The sequence below is a fragment of the Mugil cephalus genome, chromosome 15 (assembly GCF_022458985.1).
Source record: "Mugil cephalus isolate CIBA_MC_2020 chromosome 15, CIBA_Mcephalus_1.1, whole genome shotgun sequence".
NCBI lineage: Eukaryota > Metazoa > Chordata > Actinopteri > Mugiliformes > Mugilidae > Mugil > Mugil cephalus.
Genome location: NC_061784.1, coordinates 3,137,968 through 3,156,906, shown reverse-complemented (window position 1 = coordinate 3,156,906; position 18,939 = coordinate 3,137,968). Strand labels below are relative to the sequence as shown.

The 18,939-nt window shown below is 39.7% G+C and overlaps 1 protein-coding gene across 5 annotated transcripts in view; it reads right to left on the bottom strand.

Moving 5' to 3' along the window:
- Positions 1-18,939, bottom strand: part of gria3a (glutamate receptor, ionotropic, AMPA 3a) — a 69,666-nt gene that overhangs the window by 15,013 nt on the left and 35,714 nt on the right. For all 5 annotated transcript variants that reach the window (XR_007114268.1, XM_047606318.1, XM_047606319.1 and 2 more), the window contains exons 5-12: positions 13,463-13,516; positions 12,996-13,157; positions 12,479-12,646; positions 11,846-11,950; positions 9,853-9,960; positions 7,772-7,978; positions 6,104-6,477; positions 3,362-3,560 (exon numbers count right to left, since the gene is read on the bottom strand). Coding sequence is in view for 4 of the 5 variants with exons in the window: in XM_047606318.1 (XP_047462274.1) it covers positions 3,362-3,560; positions 6,104-6,477; positions 7,772-7,978; positions 9,853-9,960; positions 11,846-11,950; positions 12,479-12,646; positions 12,996-13,157; positions 13,463-13,516 (1,377 nt within the window). In the remaining variant the exon portion in view is untranslated. The remainder of the gene's footprint in view (positions 1-3,361; positions 3,561-6,103; positions 6,478-7,771; positions 7,979-9,852; positions 9,961-11,845; positions 11,951-12,478; positions 12,647-12,995; positions 13,158-13,462; positions 13,517-18,939) is intronic.

Genomic DNA, 18,939 nt, shown 5'->3' with positions numbered 1-18,939 from the left:
GTAGCTCACCAAGCTTCGTTTAGCATAACGACAACCAGCAATCCTGTGCAAAGGTAACAACACCTCGGCACATATCATTTGCATTCAAGCTTCCTGCTTGAATCCTCACTTTGGGACAAATAAAGGATTATTTTATTTTATCTTACCTTACAACACTGGAATTCTTGTACGTAAAATGTCGTGTTTTCATGGTGTTCAAACGATAGCATGAACAGAGCACCACTAACAGGGCCCACCGAGGCTAATAGTTTATCGAGCTAACACCTGGGAAACTAGATGTAGGAAGTGCAGTGTCATTGCTTAAATGCCAGCAAATACGGTATTCAAGATAAACACGGTAAACACAGCACCATTTGAAGGCTGAATATGTCTGGTTCAGTGTTAAAAATGATAACTCGTCTTCTTTTGTCTATATAATCTAGTTTGTCTCTGGTTGTTATAAGCAGAAAGGAGCTAGTTGTTTGCCAGTGTTTTGATTATTTATGCTAAGGTAAATTAAGCTAAGCTAACTGCCTACTGTCTTTTCATTCATAACAACGGGATATTTGGATGTTTTCACACAATATAGACCACATGCACCTTTATACAGATATGACACCTGGTTTGAATATCACTTAAAGAGAAATATATAAATACATCCTTAATTAAATTAATATGTGATGTATGAGATAAATAGAGAGATAAAAAGCTCATCTAATAAAAGTAAACTTCCACTTCACAAAGCCAACTTGCTTGCCAACAAAGTGCTATTTAGATTCTGTCCAAAGACCAACAAACACATGAAAAATTACCATGTCAATTATCATCATATCTTGTGCGCCCTAAGGAGGCTGTTTGATGTAGATTAAGCGATACATCCTCTCTGATGCTCACTGTAAAAGGCACTTGCTGCTCCAATTAATCATTAGCTTTTAATCACCACATTTCAATGTCCGTTGCTCAGAAATGCTCCTATGCACTGACATTTCCAGTTTACAGGAAGAAAGGCGGCTTAATATCTATCACTGGAGATGAAGTCACTACACGTCTGTCAATTACCTCCTCAGGAGCGCTTTTGATAAATCACATCCTGCCAAATACATCATGGATTAGAACATCTACAGAGAGAAATTGCTGCTTATGGAGCTGCTTTTAACACGATGATTCACCAGGAAGCCTGTAAAATATTCAATTTAACATATTTTAGGAAGAAAACATCTAATAGACACTGAATTGGGTCTTTCTGAGGCTGTCAGTTACTTCATCACTTTTTAAATATGAATTATATGAGGTAGTTTAAAAAGAAAATTTCTCTTTTTCTCTTGCCACATAATAAACCATTCTCTAACTTTGATGTAAAATGTATATTTCAACAAAGTAAAACTAGTAAAATAAAAAAACTCTAGCAAATTTAGTTGGAATGTCATTAATAATATCACATCCATTGTCTGTGCTTCCACTCACAATAACAGAGCTTCTCCTGCAAGCCAAGTGTGAATTATTACACAATAAAAGCAGATAAGTCAGCACTGAATTTCTGTTAATTTGTCTTAAATGCATTTATTTTCAGTTTTGAAAATATAATCTCTTATAAGATATTTTGACCATTTTCCAAAGAAATAGATAATTTCAGTTTGTCTCTTCTTCTTTGCAATGTACATCTTTCCGGAAAAGACAGATTGTTCTGTAAGTGTATGTGATGTTTTATAGCACTGCAGTGCAGAGCGAGTTAAGGATGACCTCCTCAACACTGATCATAGCAATTGCTCCATTTCAGTACTTTTAGAGCCCAGTTCAGTTTGGTAGAGCAGACCATACTATTCTGCTCGAATACCTTCATAAATTGGTTGGGTCACAGAAACATTACACTTTGCCACATCCCTGCAAAATAACTCCCTGTCAGACTTAAAAGCGATAAACAAGAAAAAGAATCTTGAATCTTTCTTCCCCAAGGTAATATAATACTAATATCTGTTTTATTGTCTCGGTGTGTAATGCATGGCTTAATTTGATTACGCTGGGACTGACTGTGCCCTGACCTGTCAGCAGCAGATACCCAAACCCAGCAGACAGAAATGTGCTGTGTTTACGCCGTTTGTAAATCTCAGGAGACGTTGTGTGATTTTATAACTGCCTATGTACTGCCACAGAGTCCAAAACCAAGACAAAGTGCTTTCCCCATCATTCCCAAGTCTGAAGGAGAGCAGGGTTTGTATTTATCAAATGTCTCAGCCTCACTCCGAGCAATCACACCGAGAGAAGGACTAGGACCAAAAATAGAAACGGCTCCGAGCTGGACATTGGATGTGAATGACATTTCCATTTCCAAGGAGCAGTGCGTCTTCTGTGAGATTGCAGTTTTCTGACAGAGGCCCCGCAAATTGGAATTCTAATGATATCTTCTAGTTCTTTTTCTTTTTTTTCTTTTTTTTTGTTAAGTTTCAAGCTAGTCTGATAATCATTGTTTCACCTCATCTTTTATGAATCACTTAGCAAATACAAAACACAGGACACAATTCTATGTAATTGCAGAGCTCCAACAATATATACATAACTTTAAAAAATCTGACTTTATTAATGGATAAGTCAATAGAATAGATGAATACAGGCTCGCTCAATACTTCATCTGCCTTTTTACATAATCAGTTACCAATAACCAATTCTGAACTATTATTGTTTCTTTTTTATATGATTTGTTTTGTTTTTTTATATTATTTTTTTTTCACCCTTGCTTCGGTAGCATTTCTCAGGCAGAAATGAATATGCACATTAGTAAAGCTGGCGTGGGCCTAATCAAAGTTTGGTTTATGACTCCACAGATTGGATAGGGGCTCATAATTGCCCCAGTTTCCTATAGCTGAGTAATTCCTGTTACCGAAATGTAGGAAATAAAGGAGTCTAATGGAGAAAAACAAATTTTATTTTGTGGACAAAATGAGTTTGCAAACCCCCTGATAACAGGCGTTTGCCTAATGGTGGTAGTCACATGAGGAAATATCATTTGAAAATAACTTCATGCCAAAGCCGTGCCTTTTAAATCGCTTAACAAAACAAAACAATCTCTCTTTTTTGTTTTTAAAACCTTTTAGAAAAGCATTTTAGTAGGGCATAGTGCCCCACTGTTTCATTAAGTCATGTATCAAATGGATCTGTATTGTATTTGGTTTAAGTATTTTGGAAGTACTGTATCAAGAAAAAATACAGTTTCTAGACCTTTTTTAATGATCATTCTTCTGATTTATTAGCAAGCAGCTAATAAATCAAAACCTATAGGGAAGCTCCAGAGACTTATTCAGAGTGCGCTTCCGGCCAGAATAGCATTAGAGGAGGTCTCGTTAGGCAGTGCAGCGACAGCATGGTGACAGGCAGTGGAGACACTTACCCTAAAGAACTCCTTAGTGGAGCCTGAGTCTAACGTCCCATAGGCAATCTCTGTCTGCTTGGCCAGATCCTCGGCACTCTCGATCGGAGACACCATCCTCTCCACGGTGAGGAAAGCCGCCAGGTTGGCTGTGTAGGAAGAGATGATGATGAGGGTGAAGAACCACCACACTCCTCCGACGATACGACCCGACAGAGACCTGGGAGGAGGCGAGAGACCATACACAGAGAGACATGATAGCAGCGTGCTCAAATCTACATGCGAGGGAGGACGGGATCATATTCCACTGCTTCTCCAGTCTTGTCCTGGCACAACATCAGTTCAGACCAAGCTATTTAATTTGAGAAATGAAGAACATGGAGAAACTGTCCAACTAATCCTCGGAGAACTGTAAAATCATGTCTCAGGTGATCCATGCTAACACATAACTGCAGAAATTAATTTAATGGAAATATCATTAACTCAATATAGCTGCCTACAGCTGATTAACTCTCTGAAAGCAACGATAAGCCTCATTGACTCAAGTTAACTGCGTCCACATTTAGTTTTGGAACTAATTCAGGTGAGCACCAATCCCAGAATGCCAATAATGCCCAGCACAACAGCGGTCTAAATAAAAAAGCTGGCTGCAGTCTCACGTCTGACATTTAATGCCCCAGAATCTGTCTGGCTCAAAGTTAGTGCGAGATGTCCTACAAGTAACTATGAACTTTCTTTCTTTCTTTCTTTCTTTCTTTCTTTCTTTCTTTCTTTCTTTCTTTCTTTCTTTCTTTCTTTCTTTCTTTCTTTCAGCTTGATCATCTTGTAGTTGATGCTGGATTAAAACTGCAGTCAGTGCTTGATTATGAGCACACAAACAGTTGTAAGGCATTTGATCTAGTTCAAAATGTAATGCCCTCCACCACAACATTAGAACACAGAGGACAGAAGTCTCCAACTCCGTCTGTTATTGAAGTCGGGGTGTGATGAGACAAACCACTCTATCACACAAACAAATCACTCCAGTTCTTCACAGTTTTTTACAATATCATAAATCCGTGTCTTGCGGTTCAGTCCCTGACAGACTATTCTGTTTGGTGCTGTCCCTCACTTCTATGACCACACACATGCTGAGTTTGCTGCTTTCAGATTAATTCAAATTTCCTCTAATCCTTGCATTGCAGATATAGTTCTCTGGATTCCCCTAATATATTGTCTTCACAGAGCATTTGTGTATTTATGTCCTAATACTGCATCCAAGTTGAAGGTATTTAATTTGTCACTCATAACTGCAGTTTCAAAGAGGAAGCTTTTTTTCTAAGTGGATTCTGTTAGTCTTATCTGTAAATGAATCATTAAAATAGCACCACATTAAGGTCGATTTCCATACACAGATAAATTGGTCTAAACACGGCTGAGCCAGAGGCAAAGTTGAAGCCACCAAGGAAGCACTAAAGTCTGCAGAGCAAGTGATTACAGTATGGAAAACAGGCCGTATTTCCTCTTCTTGTGAACAGAATGGCTTGAAAACTGCTGGTCTGTGTCAGAGCAATATAGAACAGTTTAGCAAAAATGATCAAATCAGCAGTTTCCATTCAAAACCACTGCCGACTTTGGAGACAAAATAAGATCTCTCGTTTGCTGCCTAATTAAAAAGCCTTTTTTTCCCACAGATTTACAGCAGACAAAACTTGCCCATTTCAGTTTTCCTGAAGCTGCTTCCTCTGTATATCCATAGCACTAACTGTAGTTACGTAGCACTGAAACTACAGATGCAGCATAACATCTGTCTTTATGACAACTTACCATGGGGCATCCCCCTGAGCAGTTAAGGACAGTGGAAATATTTACACGCACCACACTCATTTCAACTAATTTAACACAACTGAGCAAACGTATGCTAGACAAGCAGTTGAGGAAATTAGAGGCACAAATACACTTATATTTAATGGAGTAAAAGTGGAATTTTTTATTGTAAATGAATGTGTATAGTATACTGTATGTATGCATTACTCTATGTACTTGTCTTTTCCCTAAATAAAGAACAAAATCTGAGAGTTAGATGTCCTATAAATAAATGCAAACTCATATCTTTATAATTAATCACTCTGTTTAATGACAGACAACCATCTCCTTGAATTTATTTGTCTTTGATCTTCAACCAGCCTCTCTGTAATCTTCCAAAGTCAAACAATATTAGATGAAACAACAATAATTCCAGAAGAATAGTGATGAGTAACGAGACGGATGAATGGACAGATGAAAAGAGGGGATGACTGGATAGCCACCGTATTGGGAAAAATACATGATGCTGATGGGTTTTACCACACAAAATACATTATATGCGCCAAGTTGATGACCGTAAAATGGGACATGCAGCAAAAACACGGTAGCCCTCCAAGAGTCATGAGGAAGTCAAGCTGCTACTTTGAATGGAATGTAATGACCCCTGTGCATTTTACAGCCCTCAGCATGGTGGATATAAGTTATTTTGTAGATGCAAAGCATCACTGCCAGCATGCACCTTCAAAACAAATGGATGTACAGTAGATGAAAATGTCTTGCTCAGAGAGAGAGAGAGAGAGAGAGATGGGAGCAAAGTGCAATGAAGTGGAGAAGGTTAGGTGGACAGTGGTAATGGCTAAGCTCAAAATAACCTATATGCACCATTGCAGGATGGAAATGCAAGAACGGGACTATAAAATGCAGAGAGAGATGACAAGGACATCTGACAGGTGGTGGAGAATAAATACAACAACCAACCTTGGTGAGATATCGCATCCTTGCTGCATGAAGGCACCCAGGGAGAACCACAGGCTATTAAAAATCCCAAAGTCGTTTGGAGGGTCAGGGGGGCTCTGAGGGTCTTTGGCCTCATCGTTCTCGTCGAGATGCCACTCGTAAGGGCTGAAACGGCTCACCAGGAAGAGCACCACACTCACGCCGATATAGGCAAAAACTATACACATCCAAATCTCATAGGCCAGTGGGTCCAGGAAGGAAAACACCCCAGGCTTGGACTTTTGAGGCTTCTTAATCATAATGGAGATTCCCAAGCTCATGAAGGGTTTCGAGAAGTCTATCACTTCTTCACGTACCAACGTTATAGTTAGTGGAGCCACGGCTATATCAGCTCTCTGTGAAAATGGGAACAGGCACAAGGGGCGTTAGTCTTACAGAAGAAACTGAAAATAACCAACCAAAGCATTAAATTTTGATTTAATAGAAGAAATATGGATAAAACCAAACCAACTCTGCTTTACGGTGCTTTTATGGGGTAAACAGATTGGACATGGTGAAATGCAGCTGCTTAGCATTTACTGAATAGCAGACCTGAGATGAAGCCAGTGAGAGGGAATCTGCCATTTGAAAATGAGTCACTCAGCATTTGTGTTGGTTAATGTCTTTGTCTCTATCCAAATCTCCTCCATGAATCAAGCGGAGGGTTGAAAGACAGAGGTGGAGGAGCTTATGTAAGCAGTTCATGAAATGTGAATTAGCCTGGTGGATTCACCTCTAAAAGATCCTCTGCAGTGCCTTATGGGCTTATCAATTAGTGTGAGAGAGTGCAGTGACAAATATCTGCAGTGACTGAATGCAGAAATGATGAAATATATAACATGCAAGATTCATATCTCAGATAAAATATGGAGGGGTCTCTGCCAAAAACATGAGTCTATGTACAGTACACCGAGACAGCTAATTAAAAGCAATACATATTCGGTGTTTGATGCACAAAGCAGGTCATCTGCCTATCTAGGCTATTAATACTGGTGGAGTCATGGCTGAAGAAACGACAGGTGTCTGACCAAGAACGATTTGCATGCTCTTACATTCAAGCCTGCCATGTGAGATTTTTAACATTATTCATTCAGTGGCTGAGGTCTCATAAAAGATGCAAATCATCTTGTTAAAGCCAGTTCAAGTGTAAGTGATCCGTGTGACATATGATAAAACCAGTCATTTTCAGCCAACCAGTCAAGCTCCTCTTACAGCGAAGAAGGGCTTTCCAAAACTCACTCACAGTCCACTCCAACCAAGAAAATGCGAATCTAATTTTTGTTTTTATTGTTACTGTAGTATGGAGAGTCATACTAGCCATAAGGCATAACACTTTGTTTAGACTTCATTATGGGGTGTGTTTCAACCGAAATGGTGACAAAATAACTCGGTATACAACCAATCAGGGTCATTTCGTTGTAACCAAACACAACTCCACAGAGCCAACAGCACTAGGGTTAGGGTTCGGGGGTCAGTGGAAAACCACTTGAAAAAAGATGGCATTAACATTGTACGACAAGGAGTAAGGGGAGAGTGAATTTTAGAAAATCTGGTCTGGCCAAACATGAACTGAGTGGGTTTTAAGGAGTCTCCCTCCATGGTTAAATAACCCGCTCCCCTTAACAGCTACACAGACAGACTGACACTTACCCCATAAACCAGTTCACCCACCATCCCGTTCCACGTCTTGGTCTCTGGATCTCTGGCTCCATATTTCCCATCCGGCACTACTGACAGCTTGTATTTTATCCCCACATGTTTTGCAATTTCAGAAGCTAAATCGACACAGTAGCCTTCATATCTGTCATTCCCATCCAGCTGCACATAGTTTTTCTTGTACATCACATACGGAGCTTCCTGTTAATTAGACATAATTTTGAGTTCATAGTAAAGAAAGTGCACATCCACAGAGGCCAGACCTCATGGGCCGTGATTGGTACTGGCATGCTCACATGCAGCGATGACAAACAAACAGATGTGGGGAGCACAAAAAGACAAACAGGTTAAACACATCCACAGGCACGTCACGGGGGGCTCAACAGAACATCTGAACGACTGCGCCAACAGGGGAAGCAAAGCATCTGACACATAAAGGAAACAGAGCAGGATGTTGGGGATCCTTCATGCTAATCTTGTCCAAAATCTAAATCTGAGGAAATGGGCAATAGGCAGGAGGTTGCATGTGCTTTGCATAAGCGTGGCGCAGCGGACAAGACAAGCAGAATGGAGCACTTTTCCAGTTCATGAAGTAATCATCAGTGACAGCAGAGAGATTAAAGACATCAAAAACACAGAGTTTCATTCAATCATCTAACACGTATAAAGCTCACATCAGTGCAGCAGCGTGACGGAATAACATTTCACACAGATTCAATTTGCTTTCGTTTCATTGCGACAACAAAAATAATCTGCTTGTTGCCTCGATTATTCAGATGGACTAAGGCACATCACCCCTTTGCCTTTGATTCCAATAACATGTCATTAAAGTCCTCCAAAATGTAAAACATGTTTGCCATTAAAGATGAAAGAACCAACGTCACCTTGGAGATATTCAGCAACGGTGTTTTACTTTGTCATACGGCATGTACATGTTTTTTCAGAGGTTTATTTGACTTAATAACACATTAAATGTAATTTCTTGACAATTTTGTGCTTCCGCATCTACGAAAATTGTTGTTTTTGTTTCCTGGATGTGAATACTTCAACAGTATTCAACAGTGTCACTTTTTGACATTTAAACTAGTACTTCTCTTCCACTCTGGAGTGACGTGCAATGTTATAAAAGACAAAATGAAAGAATCACGCCCAGTAATAACATTGTGGCCTTTCATTAAACATGATATTTTCTTTAAAGTTATGGAAGTAATAAAAGCAAGATGAAGTTCATGAGATGACTCTGAAGTGTCTTTTTTCAAATCAAAAGCATGGCTGGCAGGTAGACAACAATGCAATGACGCTACTCTTCTCTCACTCTGCAATCTATTTCCAATCTACTTATGGCATTAATGGGTTTCCAGACATTGAGATGAGAATGTATATGACTATTACATTCTGAATTTGCCTAAGATGCAGACATAATAGGCAAAGTCAGAAGGAACGAGGAGCCATGGTTTTAAATGTGAGATAAGGCGCACCTTATCTTACATTTAAAAATGGCTGATGATTACTGACCTGACATTGTAACTAGTCTAACTAGCGCTGTGTCTGACCCTGAACCTGGTAAACTTGGAGCATTGGCTTCAGACGAATGTCCCATCATTATTCAGACTTTAAGATGTAAATTTAGAAAGTGGATAAACACCCAAAGGTTTCAGCCACTGGATGTTTATGCCCTCCTTGTGTGTGCGCACATCATTTCACATCTTCACTATCTGTCTCCAAGAGTCACTGACAGATTACTTAATGAGAGGGAAACATTTTTACTTACGTATGCACTGAATATGAATACGATGGTGTTTATGTCTACAGTAATTATTACCAAAGCCGTTATTGTGACGTCACTACTACAACAGCCCACTGTAATATAATAAAACCAAAATGCTTTGGCACCCACACGGATACAGTTGAAACACTCTTTGTGAATCGACTGTTTCAACATGTAGTGAGTGGATGGAAAGCAACTCAAAACAAAATAATTCTACCCTCCCAGGACAGATTGCAACAATGGACACCTTGACCTTGAGTGGCAGAAATCTTAGGGTGAAACACTTAAAACCTGCTTGAGAGTGTACCATAATAGTAGTGACCACAATTGTTCGGTTTTCCACAGAAGAGGACTCGTTGGTGACCTGCTGATCCATAATATATACAAATTTTTCGTACTCATTCCAGTAGCCGATCTGAAAACAACACAGATGTTCACAGTTATTACAAGAAGAAGAAAGACATTTTTACAGTAGAGCCTCTGGCTGTGTTTGAGCTGGGTGGCTCTATTTGTACAGCCAGAGACAGAAATTGGATTTGCCTGATAGATATGATTTAATAAAAAAAGTTTGTAGTAGGGCTTCTCACTTCACCTGAGCTACACTTCAGCAGAGTAGGAGTAATCTATTCCTGGCTCAGCAAATGTTCTCTTACATAACAAGAAGGCAACACAGATAGAGCACTGGATGGCTGGAGAAAATTAATACCAGCAAGACAAACCTAATAGTCTAAATATGAATTGTCCAGCCAGTGCAGTCATTTTTTGTAACCAGTCTATTAATACTACACAAACAGAATGATCTAATGCAAAAAATGGCCTGTGTCTGGTAAAGCTGAGATGATTCCAGTAGCAGCATTATGTTTATTTCTGCCACACTCATTTATTCAGCCAAGGAGAAGTCTCTCATTTCTGGTAGCTGTAATGCACAATACTCACTCTGTTGTCACAGCAGATAGTCTCACACTGAGACTGGCGTGGGGGGGCCGCTGTGATGTATGTTGCCTTGTGAGCTGAGCTATTTGGACATTATGGGGCCACTCCTTTTTGGTGCCAGCTTTTCTAGGGACTTGGAGTCATGGAGCTACTGTAACCCAGCTCCAGTGCTGACATTGTATGTGTGTGTTAAGACAGTACTGTTTGCCCAATTAAACAAATCCTTATAACAACTAAGAGAAAACTCAGAGCACATAAAAGTATCTGGAGATATACCATATATCACTGTATTAAAAATCAGCAGGAATTCCAAATGTTAATTCATATTGCTGTTTGAACTCCTTCTTAATCAGCTGTTTGAAATGCACTGCTTGTAGTTTTTGATCATAAAGATTTGTCAGATGTATTTTTTTCAGTCTCCAAGTTATACTGCTCGAAGCATGTGTTTCCTCATGAAACTCTAGCTTGCAAGCTAGGATAGGCATGGGCAGTATTCTGTCAGTGGCATTGAAGAAACTGTTCTAATAATTCAGCATCTAAACTAACAAACACTGACAAGCGCTACAGCTGACAAGTTAACTAGCTAATTTGCTCGTCCGGGCGAATGCACTTCCTTCCAGTTGACAGTTCTTTGTGAGTTCTTTTGGTTAGCCAAGGCACGAGAGAAGAGACATGTGTCCACGCTGACACACTATAACTGAATGTCAATGTGTGTTGCATTTCTCACATGTCAGATCTCAGACTCTCTGAGTAACTCTCTCTTGTGTGTAAGAATTCAAATATTAAGTGAAATCAACACAAAGGACAAAGGTCGTAAAGCTTGCTATATATACATACAATATATACAAAACAAGCCCAGTACACATGATTCACTTTGCTTGTTGTTGGCCAAAGATTTTGTTTGACATCATCTCTTGCTGGTTAATCATCTGTTTTAACACCAACTAGTAACGTCCAATGAGAGCTTCCTGTAGAAAAGCTAAATTATTAACTGATTCTATGTGAAATGCTGAATTTATTTGGTCAGTTTCCTCATCTAAACATGTCGTAGACTGGTCCTGCCTCCGTCTGCGGGACTCAGATGATTTTTGTGGACATGTGCCAGTGTAAAATCTCAGAGAGAACTGAAGCTTGCACGATTTGGGTTGGATCTGCAAGACTGGACCTTCTGTCCAAATGATAATCGACTCAAATTCGTGTTCTGCCAACGTGCCAAGAGAAAAATCCTCAATACATAACTGCTGCTATACTTGCATGTGCTTATGATATCCACTGTATATCATACTGTATGTTAATCCTGCCTTGAGTGTCTAATTACAGAGAAACAAAATTACAGCAGATGCTTCTAAACCTTTGCTTTCACTTACCTTCCTGGGGCCTCCGGACTTCATCTCATACACATCAATAGTGTAATTAGCTCGTCGACCAAATGTGTCAAACTGGATGTTTCCTGTCATACCTTGTACTTGGACCTGGCAGACACAGAGAAAAGGATAATAACACTCGTTCCCGACGTACAGAAAGTACTACACATAAAAACATGCAGTAAATAGTCGCGGCATACGGCACTCAAGGGCTCCCTTGCCTCTTTTTAGTTTCTGAGACGTTTCTGTATGTTTTCACAGACACATATTATTATTTTCAAGTATATCAGAGTCTGTGAGGTCGGATCTAGTCTAAAAAGGTCACAGAACTGTGCAAGAATAAGAGAAAAACAAAGAGATGACTGGGCCAGATTGACTGTACTAGACGCAGTTTATGAATCACTAAATTGCAGTGTTTGAAGAATGGTGGTATTTACAGAATTATATAGTCCCGATAGAGGGGATGAAATCCAGGTTTAGCTTAATCCCTAATTTTGGCAACATTTGAAGTACAAAAAAAATACGGTATTTCTAATATTTCTTGCCACAAGTGGGGTTTAGTAGTGATCTTTTCAAACAGAAAAAAGAAGAGGAAAAATAGTATGAGAGGAAGACAGCAAAGTTCCTCATTCCTACCATTTTGAGGGCTCTCTCTATGTCGATGCCTTGGCTCCAGGGCACAGCCGGGTTGGCAAGGCAGTCGCCTGCACTCCCCCGACGAGAAACATCCACTCGCTGACGCCGAAGGTAGCGGAAGGCCTCCGCAATCACGAGGATGGCATCATGGGTCAGTGCTGATGTGTACTGAGATGCAGGCCACAAGAAATTCCAGTGAAACACCAGTGACATCATGCAGTCCCAACACAACAGTGCACTGTCATGACACCAAGGTCATTATCTCGGTAAACACAGAGACCAGTGCTGCTGATGGAGAATGCCTCACATTATGATTGGCATAAAAATTGCACAATTCTGAAAGCCGTCCCTATTGGTAACCAGGTTACATATTATTCAAGGACGTCTCATTGATTCAGCCTGGCATGTTTTCTCTGGTTACCACCTTAAAACTTGGAGGGCGAGCAGCGAGGGCAGGCGGTCTTTGAAGATGTTTGATAAAATGGGAGTGCATCAGCAGCAGCTATGTCTCACTAACCTTCAGTGGCGTGTTTTTGGCTTCTGGAAATTCTCTTTCATCCAGCCGCTCCCAGCGCTGGAGGAACTGCTGGACGATGGGGCTGTCTGGGCTGATGATCTGGAAGCCTGTGATGTTGGCTCCACCAGAAAACACCCTGTCCAGACTCATGTTGGAAAAACCCTGAAAGCAAAGAGCACAACTTGCTTAGTGGAGCGAGCAAGCAGCCATTAGCAGCAAAGAAAAAAAATATTTAAAAACTTCTATAGCGTGTCTGTCATGAGCTTACTCCTTACTTTGGTCTTAATGTTACACTCGGTGGTAAGTCTATCAAACTACATATCAAGAGAACTAAGTCTGACAAGTGGATACATCCACTAAGAGTGTTGCGATTCTTTGCTCTGCATTGCATCACACAGAGCACTGGTGTTCTGTTTTTTTTTTTTTTGCCGCACTGTGTCGAGTAATTTAATGTTGCAAGCTCTCACCAGGTTGGCGAGGATGTAGTGGTATCCTCTGCTGTTTTTTCCCAAGGTCACCACCTACAACGTGCAGGACAAGATACACAGTGGGTCACAGTGACATCTGGTTTAGAGCATTAAGACTCAGAAATGATGGAGACCTTCAGTTTCAGAACAGCTGAAAAAAGGAAGACGTCTTAGAGTGACATTTGCATGGGCAAAGAGGGAGCGTGTGAGCACACATTTGTACATTTGAGTGTGTTTGTACGAGGCGACCACAGAGTGGGGAGAAACTGTGATGACAGTGCTTGTTCCTTTCCATTAACTTCAACATGTAAAATAAGGTCAAGGCTCTGGCAAACCTCCCTCTTTCTTCATGCTGCTGCCTTTGCTCCACAGTCTGCCTCTTCCTGGTCCAACTGTTTCATTTGCACACAAGACTTAATTAAACCCAACATGTTGTACAGCACCTGTTGGAGCCAGCAGACACAGAGAGAGCTGAATTCTCTGATTACTTTAAACTACTCACCTGCTAAGCGTCTCTGTCTCTCCTTCTCCCTCCATTCTGATTCTCCATCACAGTACGAAGCCTCAAAAAGACACTGAGTGGGAGGATAGTTTTTTTTCCCTGTCTTTTCACTTTCTACACTCCCACTCAGCTTTTATAAGTATACTGAAACCATCTAAATGTTAAATGTTCAGAGTGATGTTTTATAAAGGATTTGAATGCAGAAACGAAGAAAGAAAACTGCACTGAGGAGTCCCTGTGTGCATTTTTAGCACAACTTTTATATTTTTCTTTTAAGTCCGGCTTGCAGTCATATTATAATTGCTCAGTTCCATACCCAGTGGCTCTTATCAGAAAGCACTCTCCCAGCTGTGATTTCATTCACACCTGTGTACATTTAAACTGTGTTTTTAGTCCTGCCCTAATGTCTCCTAATAGTCTCTGGAGAGAGAGGATCCCTAATGTTCAAAGGCTGGCCCTCTAACAGGCTTATAATTGTGAGCAATTTTAACAATAAATCCAATTAACTTCCCTGGAAATTCAAAATAATTTAATTGTGTTCAATATTCTGAGCCTCCGCCACAACGTCAACTCGCAAGCAAAACTTCCTGGAAGCTTTTCCACACATTGTCTCTCAAACTGCCTTGAATTGCTTTTCATTTGTTATTCATCCATGTGAGAGGGAGCCGCAGTGACCCAAGCATAGCGAGCACTTAATGAAGCTGCAGTGCCCGGAGTGACTGGCTACAACTCTCGTTTGTCACGCATTGAAGCAAAAAGCCCTACACTTCTATATGAGTATCCAATCTGGGTGGATGGAAAAGGATGCATTTACAAATGAAGCCAGACTGGTGTGGACATGCTGCTGTTTGTAACTGAATCATAATTTAGCTGATAGAAAGCAAAATATAAAAGCAGATGTAAATGGCTGGAGATGTTACATTGAATTCAAAGCACAATCACGTCAGTTCAGAAGTTTCAGATTTGGCTAAACTGCAGCATAGTATTACACGCTACAAGCTCCTACTGCCACGTTCCAAACGTTAAGGCCGGAAAAGGAACCTGATTTATGCACGCTGGCTCACAGTCAATAAAGGCTGATTCTATATACTTTCCCTCACATTTGGTTGATAGATTTATCACTCGGCTCTCGTGTCAAGAATTTCTTCTCAAGACAAATAATGCTTTGACATGGAAAAAGAGAAAATCCTCTGACAGCTGCATTGGTAGTCATTATGCTGGCAGTGAGCCCAGAGTTCTAAAGTAGAGAAACCTGGCTGAGCCCTTTCCGTTTGCTGTCCTTGATAAATCCTCAAAAAAAAAAAAAAAAAAAAAAGAATGATTGTGAGAGGTGCCTGCTGTTTGTATTTAAAAAGCTGTCTGTGCATCAATGAGGCCAAACTAAAAACTGTATAAGGTCAAGAGAAATATCCAAAGACTATTTGTGTCAATGAGGATTTTGGATCTTTTTCTTTGTTGCTTTGTCATTTTACATACAGAATCAACATTGCCATCTTTAGGTCTGATCACTCCCCCCAGATGTTTTCAAAGATTCCCTGTCTCCCTCAGTTGAGGTAATTTCTACTGCCATGACCACATTAAGAAACAATAGGACACATGTGTTTACTGAACAAAACATATACATATCGAGGGTTTGGAGCCAGAAGGGCGTAAGTGGCATTTTGGACGAATATGAGTTCCATACATCAAAATAAAGGTCTTGATGAGCTCTATCCAATGGTGCCAAAAAGACCTATCTGAGATTAAATTGCATTGAATAAACCAACAAAACAATATAGACCTAACACAAAAGTGTCAGTAATGTTTGGTCAGAGTTGGTTTTGAATGTATTTCATCACAAGTGTGATCATGATAAGACATAATCATGCCTTGAAAGCCTTCCCTTGTTAGCCTAGACTAACATGGCTAACATTAATCCCATTGTTTTGGTCTGATCTTGCAATGGGAGTATTCCTCACACATACAGTCCCCTCTAAAGGTATTGGAAGGGCGTAAGTCCTTAGTTACGCCCTTCTGACTCTGAAAAATGTAGGGTGTAGGATGTAGGACCACATGTTAATTCAGAGCCAGAAGGGCGTAAGTGTAGTTGGTGCCCTTAAACTGCATTCAAAATAGCTGACACAATTGCAGACATGGAACTGTCTGAGGCAGAAAAGATTTTGATTAATATTATAAAACATACTAGTGAATCCTATATTGAAGAAGTTAAGTCAGAGTTGGTTTTGAATGTATTTCATCACAAGTGTGATCATGATAAGACATAATCATGCCTTGAAAGCCTTCCCTTGTTAGCCTAGACTAACATGGCTAACATTAATCCCGTTGTTTTGGTCTGATCTTGCAATGGGAGTATTCCTCACACATACAGTCCCCTCTAAAGGTATTGGAACAGCAAGGCAAGGCCTTTGCAAAAGGCAAAAGCAAAGCAAGGCCCTTGCTTTTGGTTTTCACTGAAGACAATTTGGGTTCAAGATCAAAAGAAGAGTATGAGACGAGTTCAGAATGTCAGCTTTTTGTCAGCCTGTTCCAGGTTTCAACCCAGGCCAAAAAATAGACTTTGCAGAGTTATTTAATGTTTGAACAGTCAACCTGACGAGAAACACCTGTCAGTCACATGTCCCATTACTTTTGCTCACCTAAAACTGCTGTGGTGTAATACAAATGGTGATAAAAGCCGACATACTGAACTTTTCTCTCACACTCATATTTTGATCTTAAACCCAAATGTCTTCAGTGAACAACAAGGGAATTTGCCTGTTCCAATACTTTTGGGGGGAACCGTACGCACAGTTCTACAATGCTCTGACAGTGAGTGGAACTAAACAGACTAGTGAACAGAAAAGCAAATAAGACGTGACATTATTCTTTGGATGAGGTCAATGAAAAGAAAAGTGAAATGAGTAAAAAGTATATAGTATAGTATTGTACTGTATAACTCATGATTTGCCAATCAGAAGTGGGTTTAGCAAGTTCATTGACTTTTATTGCTGTCTGTACCGTTCAGCAGATGTCCAGAATAAAAAATTGAAATTAGAAAAAAAGAATGTTAAAGTTAAAAGAAAATTAATTACTTATTCAAGTGTTAATTATTCAATTGATTCCCCTTTTTACCAATTATTGTCTGCATTGTTCAGCAGATACGCCCAATATACCCATAGAAGACTTGAAATGTTTGGTGCCAAAAAGGCGTATTTGACGTTTTTGCCATATTTTTTGGATTTTAAAATGTTTTAGAACATGTTCATTGTGTTAATATGCTATCAGTTTATTCCTTAAATACTCATTCATATAAGAAAGTTTGTGGTTGCAATGTTGTGGTTCAAGATTAATAAATACAGTTGATTGAAGTGTGGTCAAAATCTTGTTTTGTCTCTCCTGTAAAATTTGTCAAATGCCACTTACGCCCCTCTGGCTCCAAACCCTCGATATACACTACCTGTTCATTTTTTTTATTTTTTTTTTTTGTTTTGTCTCATACAGTATAAACTATAATATCCACATAAATGTGTGATGACAGATGAACCAGTTTAGAAATGTAGTAAGTAAAAAATCTCTGCTGTTTTTTTTCTAGTGTGTCAGGAGCTCTAAACCCATTTCTTTCACTTTTCTTCCATCACTATATGAGCACTACAAAGTTTCTGAGGAATCTACACTGTCCACTGTTGGCAATGCTGTTCTGAAACAAGAAGAAGAAGAAGGCATCCGGGCATAACAAATATTTTTAGGATCCTGATGCTCCAGTTTCATGGTCCCCTGGGAAAATCGTTTTTGTGACTATGTGAAACCACCGGAAACCTTGAAGAGGTCACAGGGCTCCTACCTTCCTCTCTGTCAAAATCCATTTCTCACAAAGAGCCTCTTCATGCCGCTCAGGTAGAAAGAGACATGAGGCCAGAAAGCATAACGGAAACGGGAGCATTGATTGTTCTGACCGTCTTCTGGGTGCCATGGCTTTGCAACTATCACACTACAGTTAGTTGTCATCTGGCAACAGGCTAGGCCAGAAGGTTGAATCATAATATGCATTTCTAGAGCTTTATTTTGAAAGTGTATTTTGCTTAATATGTTTTTAATAGAAAATGAACACATTCCTGATTTGTTTTATAGCTACGCTATGACGGATGTGGCTAGTTTGGACTGGTACATCTATACTGGGGCCTTGCCACTGTCTACTTATTGACAGTTCACTCACTCTATTATGTGTAATGTACCGACAATGTAAAAGAAATGGCAATGGGCCATTTTTTAAAAAAAACAAAAAAAACTGGGCATGTAAATATTTCATGAGAAGAAAACTGTGCATTAGATTCTATTATGAGAGCTCAAGGATAGACGCAAAAAGAAAACAATCTAGATTGTGAAGATAAGATATGAGAACATAACAAAAGATATGCATATTCACTTTCTTGCAAACACTTTCTTGTGTTTAGCTAAGCATAAAGCCTGGGAGGGAAGGGGCAACAGCTTGTCAATGCCAAAGGGGCTCCTGGCATACAGTGAGTAGCTAATTAACTTGTTATGTCTAATTTCTTTTAGCAATTGTTTTCGTTTGTCTCTTTGGCCAGAACCAGGCTCAGTGTTGCTTGCCTTTGTGCTTATCTAGCCAGCTACTGTCAAAAAACCTTCCATATCTAAGGAAAAAAAAAGAAAGTGTATTTTGTAAAATATCAAAATATTCCATCTTATACACCTTTTCTTTTCCTTTTCTTTTTTTTAATGTAAAATTTGACTTCAAATTGTGTGTGTAAGTTTCCTTTCAAAATAGCACACAGTTGTGTCCGTATGTAAAAATGCAAATAATGATATTGCATGTGATATGCTTTTCCTGGCAAACCTCAACAAAAACAGGACAACAACTACACTAATTAAGACCACCTTCCTAATATTGTGCCTCCAAAACAGTTGTGATTCATCAGAGAATGGACATGGGTCTTCTGAGGGTGTGCTGTGGTGTCTCTATGGATCATCCCACAGA